At 51.3% G+C, this 17,846-nt stretch overlaps 1 protein-coding gene across 1 annotated transcript in view; it reads right to left on the minus strand.

The window, feature by feature from the left end:
* Window positions 1-1,385: 1,385 nt before the first annotated feature.
* The window catches only part of LOC147090063 (uncharacterized), a 56,479-nt gene continuing 40,018 nt past the window's right edge, over window positions 1,386-17,846 (minus strand). Inside the window, exons 3-6 of the mRNA XM_085977029.1 lie at window positions 16,254-16,279; window positions 15,922-15,939; window positions 2,643-2,702; window positions 1,386-1,499 (exon numbers count right to left, since the gene is read on the minus strand). Coding sequence (XP_085833155.1) covers window positions 1,386-1,499; window positions 2,643-2,702; window positions 15,922-15,939; window positions 16,254-16,279 — 218 coding nt within the window. The remainder of the gene's footprint in view (window positions 1,500-2,642; window positions 2,703-15,921; window positions 15,940-16,253; window positions 16,280-17,846) is intronic.

Raw genomic sequence — 17,846 nt, forward strand, 5'->3', positions numbered from 1 at the left:
ATTGCTTTGGCGAGGGTGCAGAGAAGATTCACCAGGATGTTACCTGGGATGGAGCGCCTCAGCTATGAAGAAAGACTAAACAGGCTGGGGTTGTTTTCCTTGGAGCAAAGAAGGCTGAGGGGGGACCTGATTGAGGTGTACAAAATGATGAGGGGCATAGATAGGGTAGATAAAGAGGAACTTTTCCCCTTACTAGGGGGGTCAATAACAAGGGGGCATAGTTTCAAGGTAAGGGGCAGGAGATTTAGAGGGGATTTGAGGAGGAACTTTTTCACCCAGAGGGTGGTTGGAGCCTGGAACTCACTGCCTGAAAGGGTGGTAGAGGCAGGAACCCTCACAACATTCAAGAAGCATTTGGATGAGCACTTGAAATGCCATTGCATACAAGGCTATGGACCAAATGCTGGAAAATGGGATTAGATTGGACAGGGCTTGATGGATGGCACAGACACAGTGGGCCGAAGGGCCTCTTTCTGTGCTGTATAACTCTATGACTCTATGACTCTTTGCCTCTCTCTCTGTCTCTCTCTAAAGAGGCACCTCATATCCATTAATTGCCCGTTGAGCAGAGGAGAGAAGGCCCCTCTCCCAATTTAATCAACAAGGGGAGAGGTGTGCCTTCACTTTTAAAGCTCCCTCTGCTCAGGGAAAACAACCACTGAGGGCATTAACATCACCAGGCCTGTGACTTGGGTAGGTGTAGCCCTTTATAATAAGCGCCCCATGATGGTGACCACATCATCGCTGGTGACGGGGCCAGCAAGGTCATACGCAAGTGTGGCAGCCACGGCCACAGCTGCTCCCGCTGATTCTGCTGCCCCATCACCATTCCACCTCATCACTAAAAAACACGGGGTGAAGAGCTACACTCACCCCAACATGACTATCAAGGCGTGCGTGAAGGCCATGGCTGGGGTTGTTGGCCCTTCAGCCATCATCGCCGCCTCGAAAATGTACGGCAAAGTGGTGTTCTTCCTGGCATCGGAGCGAGCGGTGTCCCTGGCTGTAACCAAGGGGCTCACCGTGGGCGGGACCTTCCTGCCGGTGGATCCTCTCGAGGCCACCGCGCAAAGGATCCTCTTGTCAAACATCCCGCCCTTTGTTTTGGCTGAGCTCCTCCTACCCCCCACCTACGTCAACTGGGGGAGGTGAGGTCGGGGATCAGACCCATCCTGCTCGGATGCAGGGAGGCCAGCCTCCGGCATGTCGTCTCCTTCCAGCACCAGCTTTTTGTTCAGCTGGCCCGGGAGGAGGACACCGAGGGCACTTGTATCATGTGGCACGAGGGAGCTGCCCACCGTGTCTTTTGGACGTCGGACGGTGTGCACTGCCACGCCTGTAAGGAGGTGGGGCACGTTCAAAAGAACTGCCCTGCCTCCAAGGCCCTAGACAGATGGTCGGATCTGGTGCTGCTCGTCGGCTCCGTACGTGCCGCTGTCAAATCCACGGGCGCGGGGCCACGGGAGCAGCGTCGGATCAACAAGTTCTTCGCTGGGCTGCTGAGGGAGTGGCGGTCGAATAACAGCTGCTCTCCCTCCTCCCGTGAGGTTAACTAGAGGTTGCACTATGCTCTTGTCATGAAGATAACCATAGCCAGCCTCAACATCAACGGCAGCAGAGATGTGCGCCATAGATTTAATAACTTCTTGGTCCTTCGGGATGGAAGGTATGCGGTGTGCTTCCTGCAAGAAACCCACACCGTTCTGGAGGATGAGGCCACGTGGCTCCTGGAGTGGCAAGGAGGGGTCAGCATGAGTCACCTCTCCAACTATTCCAGCGGGGTGGCTATCTTGCTGGCCCTGTATTTTCAGACGGAGATCGTGGGGGTCAAGGAGCACGTGCTGTGCTGCTTGCTCCAGGTCACTGTTCACCTGGGGGGCATGCCGCTCCAACTAGTGAACGTGTACGTCCCCACGGCCCGTGTGCAGCAAGTGCGCTTCTTTGAAGAAGTGTCCGCTCTTCTGGGCTCCATCGACGTCGGCGAGTGCGTCATCCTCAGGGGGGATTTTAATTGCACCCTCGAGGCGAGGGACCATTCGGGTCCCCCGCGCAGCCTGGCATCAGTGGAGAAGTTGAGGGACCTGGTCGGGTCCTTCGACTTGGTGGATGTCTGGCAAAATCTTCATCCCAACTCCAGCGCCTTCACTAGCGTGAGGTCTGGAGGAAGAAGGTCCAGAATCGACCGCCTTTACATTTCCCGGGCGTAGGTCTCCTGCATTCTGGCGGCTTCCATGCGGCCGGTGCCGTGCACGGACCACCACCTGGTGTGGGCGGAGCTTGTTCCATTACGCAAATGGGGGGGGTCTGCGTACTGGCATTTTAACAACCTGCTGCTGGAGGACGAGCGGTTCCAGGATTCGTTTCGTTGGCTCTGGGCCGACTGGAGAAGGAAGCGGGGGGGCTTCCCCTCCTTGAGGCCATGGTGGGACGTGGGCAAGGCTCTCGTCCATCTCTTCTGTCAGGAGTATGCAAGGGGGTCGACCAAGAGGTGGGAGGCCCAGGTCGGGCGGTTGGAGAGGGAGGTGCTCGACCTGGAGTCCCGTCTCGGTCAAGTTGTCGATGACATGGCCCTGCGGAAGGTGTATGAAGAGAAGAAGGGCATGCTGAAGGACCTGCAGCTCGTCGGGTCCCGAGGCACGTACGTGAGGTCGTGGATCCACTTCCTCCAGGACCTGGACCATGGCTCCCCCTTCTTCTACTCGCTGGAAAATAGATGGGGGGTCCGTAAGCAGCTCTTGGGGCTGCTGGCCGATGACGGATCTCTGGTCTTGGATCCGGAGGGGATCAGCGCAGAGACCCAGGACTATTATGGGGCTCTGTTCTCTCCGGATCCGTCCAGCGAGGATGCGCGCAGTGTTTTGTGGGAGGCGTTGCTGAAGGTTGGCCCGGAGGGCGCCAATAAATTGGATGCTCCGCTAAGCCTGGCGGAGCTGACCGGCGCCCTCGGCCAGCTCTCGAGGGGAAGGTCCCCGGGGCTGGACGGGCTGACCGTGGAGTCCCACAGGACATTCTGGGATGTCCTGGGGGCGACTACGTGCGGATCCTGGGGGAAAGTCTGGTGACCGGGGAGATGCCCCTCTCGTGGCACAGGGCGGTCATTGTCCTGCTGCCTAAGAGGAGCGATCGCCGACTTTTAAAAAACTGGCATCCGGTTTCCCTCCTCAGCACGGATTATAAAATTTTTGCCAGGGCCATGTCTGCCTGCCTTGGCACCATGCTGGCCCACATGATCCACCCCGACCAGTCCTACATGGTCCCGGGCCTTCTGCAGGGCTCTCTGCATCGCCGAGCGGAGCCTCCCGCTCTCCCAGCCGAACACGTGGATTGTAAAGAAACTTAAAATACTGAAATTAAGTTTAAGACCTATCATAGAAACATAGAAACATGGAAGAGAGGAGCAGGAGTAGGCCAATCGGCCCCTCGAGCTTGCTCCGCCATTCAATGTGATTATGGCTGATCATCCAAATTCAGTACCCTGTCCCTGCCTTCTCCCCATATCCCTTGATCCCTTTAGCCTTAAGAAATATATCTAACTCCTTCTTGAATATATTTAATGAATTCGCCTCTACTGCCTTCTGTGGTAGAGATTTCCACAGGTTCACCACTCTCTGGGTGAAGAAATTCCTCCTCATTTCTGTCCTAAATGGCTTACCCCTTATCCTTAGACTGTGACCCCTGGTTCTGGACTCCCCGACCATCGGGAACATTCTTCCTGCATCTAGTCTGTCCAGTCCTGTCAGAATTTTATAAGTTTCAATGAGATCCCCTCTCATTCTTCTAAACTCCAGTGAGTATAAGCCCAATCGACCCAATCTCTCCTCATACATCATTCCTGCCATCCCAGGTATCAGCCTGGTGAATGTTAGCTGAACTTCTTCCATGGCAAGAACATCCTTCCTCAGATAAGGCGACCAAAACTGCACACAATACTCAAGATGTGGTCTCACCAAGGCCCTGTACAACTGCAGCAAGACATCCTTGTTCCTGTACTCAAACACTCTCGCTACAAAGGACAACATACCATTTGCCTTCTTAACTGCATGCTTACATTCAGCGACTGGTGCACAAGGACGCCCAGGTCTCGTTGCACTTCCCCTTCTCCCAATCTATTGCCATTCAGATAATAATCTGCCTTCCTGTTTTTGCTACCAAAGTGGATAGCCTCACATTTATCCACATTATATTGCATCTGCCATGCTTCTACCCAATCACCCAACCTGTCCAAGTCATCCTGGAGTTTCTCGGCATCCTCCTCACAGCACACACGCCCACCCAGCTTTGTGTCATCTGCAAATTTGGAGATATTACATCTGGTTCCCTTGTCTAGATCATTAATATATATTGTAAATAGTTGGGGTCCAAGGACCGATCCCTGCGGTACCCCACTAGTCACTGCCTGCCACTCAGAAAAAGACCCATTTATTCCAACTCTTTGCTTCCTGTCTGCCAACCAGTTCTCTATCCAAGTCAGTACCTTGCCCCCAATCCCATGTGCCTTAACTTTACACGCTAATCTCTTATGTGGGACATTATTGAAAGCCTTCTGAAAGTCCAAATACACTTCAAGAAGCATTTGGATGAGCACTTGAAATGCCATTGCATACAAGGATATGGACCAAATGCTGGAAAATGGGATTAGACTGGACAGGGATTGATGGACGGCGCAGACACGATGGTCCGAAGGGCCTCTTTCTGTGCTGTAAAACTCTATGACTCTATGACCACATCCACTGGTTCTCCCTTATCTATTTTACCAGTTACATCCTCAAAAAATTCCAGTAGATTAGTCAAGCATGATTTACCCTTTGTAAGTCCATGTTGACTTTGTCCGATCCTGTCACTGTTTTCCAAGTGCTCTGCTATTACATCTTTTATGATGGACTGTGGCATTTTCCCCACTACCGATGTAATTCCCCATTTTCTCTCTACCACCTTTTTTGAATAGTGGGGTAACATTAGCTACCCTCCAATCCATGGGTACTCTTCCAGATTCCTTCGAATGTTGGAAGATGACCAGCAATGCATCTACTATTTCTAGTGCCACTTCCTTAAGTACCCTAGGATGTAGATTATCAGACCCTGGGGATTTATCGGCCTTCAATCCCATCAATTTCCTTTATACCATTTCCCTACAAATATTGATTTCTTTCAGTTCCTCCCTTTCATCAGACCCTATGTTCCCTGACATCTCTGGGAGCTTATTTGTGTCCTCCTTTGTGAAGACAGAACCAAAGTATGTATTTAATTGGTCTGCCATTTCTTTGTTCCCCATTATAAATTCCCCTGATTCTGACTGCAAGGGACCTACGCTTGACTTCACCAATCTTTTTCTCTTCACATATCTATAAAAGCTTTTACAGTTAGTTTTTATGTTCCCTCCAAGCTTACTCTCATTCTATTTTCCCCTTCTTAATTAATCCCTTTGTCCTCCTTTGTTGAATCCTAAACTGCTCCCAATCCTCAGGTTTACTGCTTTTTCTGGCCAATTTATATGTCCTCTCCTTGGATCTTATGCTATCCCTAATTTCCCTTGTTAGCCACGGTTGAGTCACCTTTTTTGTTTTGTTTTTTGCCAAACTGGGATGAACTAATTCTGTAGTTCATCCATGCGATCTTTGAATGTTTGCCATTGCCTATCCACCATCAACCCTTTGAGTGACATTCCCCAATCAATCCCACCCAACTCGCGCCTCAGACCATCGTAGTTTCCTTTGTTTAAATTCAGGACCCTAGTCTCTGAGTCAACAACTTCATTCTCCATCTTAATGAAGAATTCTATCATATGATCGCTCCGACCCAAGGGGCCTCGTACAACAAGATTGTTAATTAATCCTTTCTCATTACACAATACCCAGTCTAAGATGGCCTGATCTCTGGTTGGTTCCTCGACATATTGGTCCAGGAAACCATCCCGTAAACACTCCAGGAATTCCTCCTCCACAATATTGTTACTAATTTGGTTAGCCCAATTTATATGTAGATTAAAGTTACCCATGATGACTGCTGTGCCCTTATTGCATGCTTCTCTAATTTCCCTTTTAATGTCATCCCCAACCTCCGCATTACTGTTTGGAGGTCTATATGCCACTCCCACTAACGTTTTCTGCCCCTTGGTATTTCTCAGTTCTACCCATACAGATTCCACATCATCAGAGCTAAAATCCTTCCTTACAATTGTGTTAATCCCTTCTTTAACCAGCAATGCTACCCCACCTCCCTTTCCTTTTTGCCTATCTTTCCTGAATATTGAATACCCCTGGATGTTGAGTCCCAGCCTTGGCCACCCTGGAGCCATGTTTCCGTAATCAAATTAAACTTAAATCACCCCGGCCGGGGTGACAATGCACTCCAGTCCCCGTGGCACCCACCAGTCTCGGAAGGCCTCGAGTGTGCCGGCAGACACCGCGTGCTCCATCTCCAGTGCCACCCGGGCAGGAACATAGCCACGGAAGAGAGGCAGGCAATCGGGCCGAACAACTGCCTGCAGCCTGGACCTATTAATGGTCACTTTGGCCAGGCCCAGGAGCAGTCCTACAAGGCGGTCCTCCGACCTGCCCACTCCCCTCCGCACCGGGTGACCAAAATCAGGAGCGTGGGACTGAAGTGCAGCCAAAAATCGAGGAGCAGCCCCTTCAAATGATGGAACAGGGACTGCAACCTCTCACATTTCACATAAACATGAAACACGGACTCCTCTAGGCCACAAAAATGGCAAGCAGCCTGGGAGTCTGTGAACTTATCTAAAATCTTATTGCACATGACTGCTCCATGCAACACCCTCCAGGCCAAGTCCCCAATAGATAAAGGGAGGACTCCCACATAGAGAGCCCCCCATTGGGGACCGCCGCCGGATGGCAAGATGGCACGCCAAGGCATGTCCAGATGACAGGTGAAGATGACAAAGTGGAGAGTGTGCAGGAGCAGCCCGTACAGGAAACCCCTCCGCGCGGAACTAAAAGGCATGGATGGCATTTCCCCAAGACGGCTGAAGCTGTGAGGTGCCAGTTCCTGAGAGGGGTTTCGGGGCCATGCGCTGATGAGGAATTCCTTTCGAACAGGGGTCAGTTCAGACGGGATCGCCCCACGTGCCTGAGCCTCCTCGATACACCTAGTGGAGTCAGGGCCCAGTGCCACTTTCAGCGTCTCGATGGCTTTGGCCGTGAGCCGGGCATTGGCCCAGTAGAGGCGCTGCATCAGCTCCGCTGGCACCATCCAGCCCGCTCCTCCGCCATCGAGCAGGTCCCCGACCCTGGTCACCTTACCAGACACAGCCCTGCCATCCGCCAGCTGCCCGATCCAGCGGTCACGGAGGTGTGGATTCCTGAGCAGCGGCTCCTGAAGGAGAGCCACCACTCCTGATGGGGGAGAACTCCGCCTGGAGGTGATGCTGTTCCATACCCATAGCAGTTCCTGGTAGAAGACAGGCAACTCCCGCAGGTAGGCACGCATACAGCCCAATTCCACAAACAGGAGCTGCATGTCATAGTTGAGGCCATGCAGCTGGCGGAAGAAATAGGTCACCAGCGCACACCATCGAGGAGGATTCTCGACGTACTGGTATCTTTGCAGGGTCTGAAGATGGAAAGTCGCTGCCCGAGTGTGAAGGCACACCAGCGCCTGACCGCCCTCCCTAAGCAGGAGACTCAGAACTATGGCAGAGACCCAGTGCTTCCCTTTGTCCCAGAAGAAGTCGATGAGCTTCTTCTCAATCTTGGCGACAAACGCAGGGGGCGGGATCAAATTGACCAACCGGTACCACAACATGATGGCCACCAGCTGGTTTATGACCAGTGCTCGACCCCTGTCGGACAACAATCGGAGCAGTCCTGTCCAGCGTCCTAGGCGAGCGGTGACTTTGGCCTCCAGCTCTTGCCAGTTCACCGGCCAGGCATCCTCGGCAGGGCTGAGGTAGACTCCCAAGTAGAGGAGGTGCGTGGTGCTCCAGGTGAAGGGCCTGAACTCCTCCGGCCACCACTGGCCCACCAGGAGTCCAGAACATTTCTCCCAGTTGATCCTGGCGGAGGTTGCGTCTGAGTAAATCTGCTGGCATTCTCGCATCCTCCGCATGTCAGCGGGATCCGTGACCATGAGGAGCACATCATCGATGTAAGCCAAGAGGAGGACTTCCACACCCGGCCCTTGCAGAGCCAGTCCCGTCAGCCTCTTCCGCAAGAGGCGCAGGAAAGGCTCCACACAGACGGCATATAACTGGCCGGACATGGGGCATCCCTGACGCACCCTCCTCCCGAAGCAAAGCAGCGCCGTCAAAGACCCATTAACTTTAATCAGACACTCCGCGGCAGCATACAGAAGTCGGATCCGGGCGACAAAATGCGTCCCGAACCCAAATGTGCGTAGAGTTCCGAAGAGATACTCGTAATCCACCCTGTCGAATGCCTTCTCCTGATCCAGGGAAAGGAAGGCGACCGACAGACCAGATCCCTGGGAATGGTGGACCAGGTCCCGGACCAGATGGATGTTATCGTCGATAGTCTGGCCCAGGACCGTGTAGGACTGGTCGGGTGGATCATGTGGGCCAGCACAGTGCCAAGGCAGGCAGACATGGCCCTGGCAAAACTTTTATAATCCGTACTGAGCTGGGAGACAGGGCGCCAGTTTTTTAATAGGCGGAGATCGCCCCTCTTAGGCAGCAGGACAATGACCACCCTGCACCAAAAGAGGGGCATCTCCCCGGTCGCCAGGTTTTCTCCCAGGCCTCGCAGGTAGTCGCCCCCCAGGGCGTCCCAGAATGCCCTGTGGAACTCCACGGTCAGCCCGTCCAGCCCCGGGGACTGTCCCTTCAAGAGCTGGCCGAGGGCGCCGGTCAGCTCCGCCAAGCTTAGCGGAGCGTCCAATTTTTCGGCGCCCTCCGGGCCGACCTTCAATAAGTCCTCCCACAAAACTCTGTGCGCATCCTCGCTGGACAGATCCAGAGAGAACAGAGCCCCGTAGTAGGCCCGGGTCTCCGCGCTGATCCCCTCCGGATCTGAGACCAGAGATCCGTTGTCGGCCAGCAGCCCCAAGAGCTGCTTACGGAACCCCCATTTTTTCCAGCGAGTAGAAGAAGGGGGAGCCGTGGTCCAGGTCCCGGAGGATCTGGATCTGCGGCCTCACGTACACGCCTTGGGACCTGACGAGCTGCAGGTCCTTCAGTGTGCCCTTCTTCTCTTCGTACACCTTCTGCAGGGCCGGGTCATTGTCGACTTGACCAAGACGGGACTCCAGGTCGAGCACCTCCCTCTCCAACCGCCTGACCCAGGCCTCCCGCCTCTTGGTCGACCCCCTTGTGTACTCCTGACCGAAGAGATGGACGTGAGCCTTGTCCACGTCCCACTATAGCCTCAAGGAGGGGAAGCCCCCCCGCTTCCTTCTCCAGTCAGCCCAGAACCGACGAATCAAATCCTGAAACTGCTCGCCCTCCAGCAGCAGGTTGTTAAAATGCCAGTAGGTGGACCACCCCGGCGTGTGCAACGGAGCGAGCTCCACCCACACCAGGTGGTGGTCCGTGCACGGCACTGGTTGCATGGAAGCCAGCGGGACGCAGCAGACGTACGCCCGGGAAATGTAAAGGCGGTCGATTCTCGACCTTCCTCCTCCAGACCTCACGTAAGTGAAGGTGCTGGAGTCGGGATGGAGATTTCGCCAGATGTCCACTAAGTCGAAGGACCCGACCAGGTCCCTCAACTTCTCCACCAACGCCAGGCTGCATGGGGGACCCGAATGGTCCCTCACCTCGAGGGTGCAATTAAAATCTCCCCCGAGGATGACACACTCACCGACGTCGATGGAGCCCAGAAGAGCAGACACTTCTTCAAAGAAGCACACTTGCTGCGCACCGGCCGCAGTGACCTAAAGCAAGTGGCCCGGCATGTGCTCCTTGACCCACAAGATAACCGGCCTAAAATGCAGGGCCAGCAAGATAGCCACCCCGCTGGAATAGTTGGAGAGGTGACTCATGCTGACCCCTCCTTGCCACTCCAGGAGCCACTTGGCCTCATCCTCCGGAACGGTGTGGGTTTCTTGCAGGAAGCACACCGCATACCTCCCGTCCCGGAGGACCAAGAAGTTATTAAATCTACGACGCGCATCTCTGCTGCCGTTGATGTTGAGGCTGGCTATTGTTATCTTCATGAGGAGCATAGTGCAACCTCTACTTAACCTAACGGAAGGAGGGAGAACGGCCACTATTCGACCGCCACTCCCTCAGCAGCCCAGCGAGGAACTTGTTGATCCGACGCTGCTCCCGTGGCCCCGTGCCCTCTTCCCGCCCATGGATTTGACAGCAGCATGCACAGAGCCGATGAGCAGAACCAGATCCGACCATCTGTCTAGGGCCTTGGAGGCAGGGCAGTACATTTGTACGTGCCCCACCTCATTACAGGCATGGCACCGCACACCGTCCAACGTCCAAAAGACGCGGTGGGCAGCCCCCTCGTGGCACACGATAAAAGCGCCCTCGGTGTCCTCCTCCCGGGCCAGCTGAACAAAAAGCTGGTGCTGGAAGGAGAAGACGTGCCGGAGGCTGGCCTCCCTGCATCCGAGTGCGATCGGTGTGATCCCTGGCCTCACCTCCCCCAGTTGACGTAGGTGGGGGGAGGAGGAGCTCAGCCAAAACAAAGGTTGGGACGTTTGACAAGAGGATCCTTTGCGCAGTGGCCTCGAGAGGATCCACCGGCAGGAAGGTCCCGCCCACGGTGAGCCCCTTGGTTACAGCCAGGGACACCGCCCACTCCGATGCCAGGAAGAACACCACCTTGCCGTACATTTTCAAGGCGGCGATGATGGCTGAAGGGCCGACAACCCCAGCCATGGCCTTCACGCACGCCTCGATAGTCATGTTGGGATGAGTGTAGCTCTTCACCCCGTGTTTTTTAGTGATGAGGTGGAATGGTGACGGGGCAGCAGAAGCAACGGGAGCAGCCATGGCCGTGGCTGCCACACTTGCGTATGACCTTGCTGGCCCCGTCACCAGCGATGATGTGGTCGCCATCGTGCGGCGCTTATTATAAAGGGCTACACCCACCCAAGTCACAGGCCCTGGTGATGTTAATGGCCTCAGTGGTTGTTTTCCCTGAGCAGAGGGAGCTTTAAAAGTGAAGGCACACCTCTCCCCTTGTTGATTAAATTGGGAGAGGGGCCTTTTCCCCTCTGCTTAATGTGCAATTAATGGATATGAGGTGCCGCTTTAGAGAGAGGCAAAGAGAGAGAGAAAGGGGGGGTGGGAAGGAGGGAGGCCGCAGGGGCTGGGTCTCCACTCAAGATGGTGGGTGGGTGCTCACAGGGGTGCACTCTCTGAAAAATATGTCTCTATTGATGGTCTTCTTGTGGGGGGAGATGTCTTCACCTGGGAAAATAAAGCTGGAGATGCCCAGGCTCAGTCCACCACCAGGTCTTAATGATGTGATAATTAAATGATGACTTCACCTGGGCAGCTCCAGCTGTCCCAGGTGAAGCAATAGGGAGGGGTGTTTGCTAGTGGTGTGTGTGGCCTAGTTTTTACAAGAGCCACACACACTCACACACACCCCTGGATGTTTTCTTCTCCTTCTTCTTTCCTCCCCCCCCCACTTAAATACAAAGTCTTTATGAGAGTGCACCATGAAACACCCACCTGTAGAAGTTTTCCAACGGCTCTCCCTCCTTACTAACAGATGTAGGATGTTCGTTTTTCTCACCTCTCTCCCTCTCCTGTAATGGAGACCAGTTGGGGAAACAGTGATGGAATGGCTTCCCTTTGTTGTTAGCTCTGGTCTGGTCTCCTGGTCTCTCCTCTCCTCTCCTCTGGCACCCCAATAGTAGCTGCAGCAGCAACAGATGTGGTCTCTCCTCCTGGACACAGAGAGAGAGACCTCACCTGTCCTGTCCTCCCCTCTCCTCTCTTCTGGCACAGCAGCAGCACAAGATCCTGGCAGGCTATCAGGGATCCCGGGGTTCATTAACCCGCTCCCTGAGCGTTCCAGATCCCAACAACTCTCTGAGTGAAAACATTTCTCCTCATCTTTGTCATCCGTTTGAGATTGGGCCATTTTTCACCACCTGTAGGCGTGACTCTGAGTTGCCCCAGTGACACCAGATGGGAGCAAAACCCCTGAAGGCAAGTGCCCCAGTGCCCCCCAGATAATAAACAACCAATAACCGGTTACTTGGGTTTAGAAACAGAGGAATAGAATATAAAAGCAAAGAGATGATGCTGGAACTTCATAAATCACAGGTTAGGCCTCAGCTGGAGTGTTGTGGACAAGTCTGGGCCCCACACTTGAGGGAAGGTGTAAAGGCCTGTAAGGGGTTTTCTCTCCGAGGTCGCAGAGGTTTCTCTCTCTAGAGGCCTCTCTCTCCCTCTTGCACAGTAAAACCTTGAGTGGTTCGACCCACTCACCCCTTAGGTTCTAGACACTGGTTTAGGTGCAGGAACTGCAATGCAGAGAATACTCTTATAGACCAAGTTTAATGAAACAAAATGAAATTTTATTGCATAAGGAAAAACAAATCAAATGCAAGCAAATAAGAGGGTACATGGGAGGGAAAAACAAATCAAAATACAGTACTAACTAAAATAGATACAGGCATATTATACTTTATGAAGATCATCATGAAATGGGGAAAACACACGGAACATCGAGGGACAACAACTCATGTTAATTATACCCAAAAATGTCCACCCCCTTAAACCTATCTAGATCCGATTATGAAGGGCCAGAAACATGCTCACCTATCCAGCTAGAAATTGCAAGGTTTTGAAACAGGTCTGCGTTTTGATCCTTTCAGGTGTCCTGTTTCCTCGTGGTCAGCGCTGCGGGCTGCGAGCTGCGACACACCTTCTCTCCCTCGAGGTGAAGGTCACGGACAGGCTGGACCTCAGCAGGCCTGGACATCGATGTGGGGGAAGGCCAACTGTTTGACCATTTTCAAATAGGTCTCTTCATGCAGTCTAGCTAGTTACCATTTTCAGCTAGGTTTCTTCTGTAGGGCTGCTGCCCTTTTGTCTCGTCAACAGCCCGGGGTTTGTTGATGGTCTGCAAGATGGTTACCCCGGGGTGGGACGCAGACTTGAACCCCCTTCTTGGTCTCTGGATCGAAGTTTCATCCTGATCGCTCCTTCAGATGGCTACTTTAGATCACTACTGAGATTCCTCCTGAGATTTCTCTCTAAATCGCTACTGATGGTTACCCGGGGACTCCAAATATACTTCTCAAGAGAAGCCTTATCTCCCACCGAGATCATGGTTAGTCTTTGTTTAACTTTTGGCGGGCTTGTATCACAACGGGGAGTTATTATATTTTAAAGTACTTTCGGGATGGCCGGTAAAGGGCCATCTCTGGTCTGGAATGACCTGTATTGTTTTTAATGTCTTCTTGATGTCTTTAACGTGTCTTTGATGCTCTCCTCATGAATGTGTAACTGTTTCCCTTTGTCTGGGTAAATGTTTCGATGGCCTTTATCTGCAGGCCGATCTGACTGGATCTGAATCCAATCTATATGTATGTGTTTGTGTCTGGTTTTGTTTTCTCAGAAATGGCTTCCAGAACTTACTGTGGGCTGAATCCACAAAGGCTGTCTGGGGGCTGCAGGAACCATTTTAAAGTGTCCCAATAAGTCGGTCACGGGGTCTGGTGGCCATTTTGGATGCCCCTTTTTCCTGGGCTTCTTTTAAAACAGTCTTTAAAAACAAGGCCTCTTCTGCCATTAGACCCTTATGATACAATATTCAATTTTGCGAATCCTACAGGCCTTAGAAAGGGCCCAGAGGAGGTTTACCAGGATGAGGGACTTCAGTTATGAGGAGAGGTTGGAAAAGTTCGGACTGCCCTCCTTGGAACAGGGAAGGTTCAGAGGTGATTTAATAGAGGTTTTCAAGATGGTGAGAGATTTTGACAGAATAAATAGGGAAAGAAACATTCCCTCTGGTGAGTGGGTCAATAACTAGAGAAGATTCAAAAAAATTGGCAAAAGATCTAGAGGAGAGATGAGGAGAAATGTTTGTACTCAGAGTTGTGGGGATCTGGAACTCTCGACCTGAAAAGATGGTGGAAGCTGATTCCGTTAATAATTGTAAAGCAGAGTTGGATGGGAACTGGAGCAACTGACAGGGTTAGGGACAAAAAGTGAGGATGTGGGACTAAACACGACGACTCTTTCAAAGAGCTGGCACAGGCACGATGGGCCGAATGGCCTCCTTCTGTGCTGTAAGTCTCTATGAATCTATTCTATGAATAACTGTGTACAATACAGCAACACTCACAAATAATAATTCAATCATAATGTGATTGTGAGGATCGATTATCGCCTCTTAGAATCATAGAGAGTTACAGCATGGAAGGAGGCCATTTCAGCCCATCGTGTCCGCGCCGGCCAACAAAGAGCTATCCAGCCTAATCTCACTTCCCAGCTCTTGGTCCGTAGCCCTGCAGGGTAAAGCATCCCAAGTGCACATCCAAGTACTTTTTTAATGTGGTTAGGGTTCCTGCCTCTACCACCCTTTCAGGCAGTGAGTTCCAGACCCCCACAATCCTCTGGGTGAAGACATTTCCCCTCTAAACCTTCCCCCAATTACTTTAAATCTGTGCCCCCTGGATTTTGACCCCTCTGCTGAGGGAAATAGGTCCTTTCTATTCACTTTATCTAGTCCCCTCATAATTTTATACACCTCAATACAGTCTCCCCTCAGCCTCCTCTGTTCCAAGGAAAACAGACCCAGCCTATCCAGTCTTTCCTCATAACTAGATTCTCTACTCCCAGCAACATCCTTGTAAATCACCTCTGTACCCTCTCTAGTGCAATCATATCTTTCCTGTAATGTGGTGACCAGAACTGCACGCAGTACTCTAGCTGAGGCCTAACTAGTGTTTTATACAGTTGAAGCATAACCCCCCAGCTCTTGTATTCTATACCACGGCTAATAAAGGCAAGCAGTCCGTATGCCTTCTTAACCACCTTATCTACCTGGCCTGCTACCTTCAGGGATCTGTGGACATGAACTCCAAGGTCTCTTTGTTCCTCTACACTACTCAGTGTCCTACCATTTAATGTGTATTCCATTTCCTTGTTAGCCCTCCCCAAATGCATTTCCTCACACTTCTCTGGATTGAATTCCATTTGCGACTGTTCTGCCCACCTGACCAATTTATTGATATCTTCCTGCAGTCTACAGCTTCCTTCTTCAGTATCAACCACACAGCCGATTTTAGTATCATCTGCAAACTTCTTAATCAAATCCTCTTTAAGCTGAGGTGCCCACCAGTCACAGAAGGCATCAAGCATACCGGTCAAGACACCGCCTGCTCCCTCTCCAGGGCCACCTGGGCAGGGACAAGACCACGGGAGAGAGGCAGGCAGCCAGAGCGATCCCCCCATGGGCCCCACCCATTCTGGGCCTACAAATTGCTGTTTTCGCCAGGCCCAAGAACAAGTCCAGGAGAAGATCCTCCGACTTACCCACCCCACCTCTGCACCGGGCGGCCAAAGATTAGGAGCGTGGGGCTAAAGTGTTACCAAGAGTTGAGGAGCAGCCCCTTCAGGTAACTATACAGGGGCTGCAACCTCTCACACTGAATATATACACAGCCCGTGGATTCCTCTAGGCCACAAACATCACATCACATCTGGACTTGCAATGGTGCAGGAAAGGACCCCCGCATAGAGAGCCCTCCACTGGGGAACCTCGCCTCCGCCAGACAGCAAGATGAACCGCCAGTCTGATTGAGGTTGGCCAATAAACAAAATTAATCATTAAGTTATTCAGAAACCCGAGTCCCCCGGGTCCTCAGCCCTGGTGTGAAGTACGCTGGCCGCCACTTTTCCATTACTAACTCACACCTCAGGCCCCGCCCAGTCTAGTTTAATTACTAAATGTTTTCTAACTCAAGTTCAGGCCTGTTATTCTGACAGAAACTTAACAGACCTCATTTTTTTGTGTAACCTACCTGAGAGGCTTTAATAAACTGGCAATAAAAGAGGAAAGAGGAAAGAGGTGAAAAACGCCACTGGCGATGCATCAAAACTCAGAGAAATCCACTTCATCAGCGCCCCTGCCACAGGACTTAATATCCACCCCCTCCACCACTGGTGCACTGTGTCTGCAGTATGTACGGTCTACAAGATGACCACGGTCAGGCCGTGTGGCATCAAGGGCCAGGCAGCAGAATGGATGAATAGATCGCAACAATCTTCCCTTAACTCCAACCCTCTGATTTCTGTTTTGTAGCCAGCTTTCCATCCATTCTGCTGCCTGGCCCTTCACTCCACACGGCCTGACCTTGGTCATCTTGTCGATCGTACATACTGTTTATGGACAGCAAATTGGTTACAAAACAGGAAACAGAGAGTAGGGGTTGGGAGCAGCTACTCAGACTGGCAAAAGGTGGGAAGTGGTGTTCCACGGGGATCGGTGCTGGAATCACTGTTGTTCATAAATGATTTGGACTCGGGAATCAGAAGAACAATTTTAAAGTTTGTCGATGACACCAAATTGGGAGGTAGAGTTAATACTGAGGAACACAAAATGCAAGAAGACATTAATAAATTTCAGAATGGGCGTGTAATTGGCAAATGAATTTCACTATAGATCAGTGAGAGGTGGTGTGTTAATGAATTTCACTATAGATCAGTGTGAGGTAGTGTGGTAATGAATTTCACTATAGATCAGTGTGAGGTGGTGTGTTAATGAATTTCACTATAGGTCAGTGTGAGGTGGTGTGTTAATGAATTTCACTATTGATCAGTGTGAGGTGGTGTGTTAATGAATTTCACTATAGATCAGTGTGAGGTGGTGTGTTAATGAATTTCACTATAGATCAGTGTGAGGTGGTGTGTTAATGAATTTCACTATAGATTAGTGTGAGGCGGTGTGTTAACGAATTTCACTGTAGATCAGTGTGAGGTGGTGTGTTAATGAATTTCACTATAGATCAGTGTGAGGCGGTGTGTTAATGAATTTCACTGTAGATCAGTGTGAGGTGGTGTGTTAATGAATTTCACTAAAGATCAGTGTGAGGTGGTGTGTTAATGAGTTTCACTGTAGATCAGTGTGAGGTGGTGTGTTAATGAATTTCACTATAGATCAGTGTGAGGTAGTGTGTTAATGAATTTCACTATAGATCAGTGTGAGGTGGTGTGTTAATAAATTTCCCTATAGGTCAGTGTGAGGTGGTGTGTTAATGAATTTCACTGTAGATCAGTGTGAGGTGGTGTGTTAATGAATTTCACTGTAGATCAGTGTGAGGTGGTGTGTTAATGAATTTCACTATAGATCAGTGTGAGGTGGTGTGTTAATGAATTTCACTGTAGATTAGGGTGAGGTGGTGTATTAAAGAATTTCACTATAGGTCAGTGTGAGGTGGTGTGTTAATGAATTTCACTATAGATCAGTGTGAGGTGGTGTGTTAATGAATTTCACTGTAGATTAGTGTAAGGTGGTGTGTTAATGAATGTCACTGTAGGTCAGTGTGAGGTGGTGTGTTAATGATTTTCACTATAGATCAGTGTGAGGTGGTGTGTTAATGAATTTCATGATAGATCAGTGTGAGGTGGTGTGTTAATGAATTTCACTATAGATCAGTGTGAGGTGGTGTGTTAATGCATTTCACTATATCTCAGTGTGAGATGGTGTGTTTTGGTGGGGAGAATAAGGAGGCCGCTCACTACTTGGACAAGGGGGTGAAATTGGGTTGCTTTGTGCCTCCCGCGATATTCAGCGGGAGGTTAGCGGCGGCGGTAGCCGATAGCGCCCTGCGGCACTGCACCGCCGGAAATGACGTCCTCGCCATCAAATTGTTGGGTCCTCCTGGGCTCAGGATTACTGGGGGTTAAACACAGCAGCTTCTCCTCCATCTCCACTCCAGCTCAAACT

This window comes from Somniosus microcephalus, unplaced genomic scaffold (genome assembly GCF_052327205.1).
Source record: "Somniosus microcephalus isolate GS21.2 unplaced genomic scaffold, FLI_Smic_1.0 unresolved_chr4, whole genome shotgun sequence".
Lineage (NCBI taxonomy): Eukaryota > Metazoa > Chordata > Chondrichthyes > Squaliformes > Somniosidae > Somniosus > Somniosus microcephalus.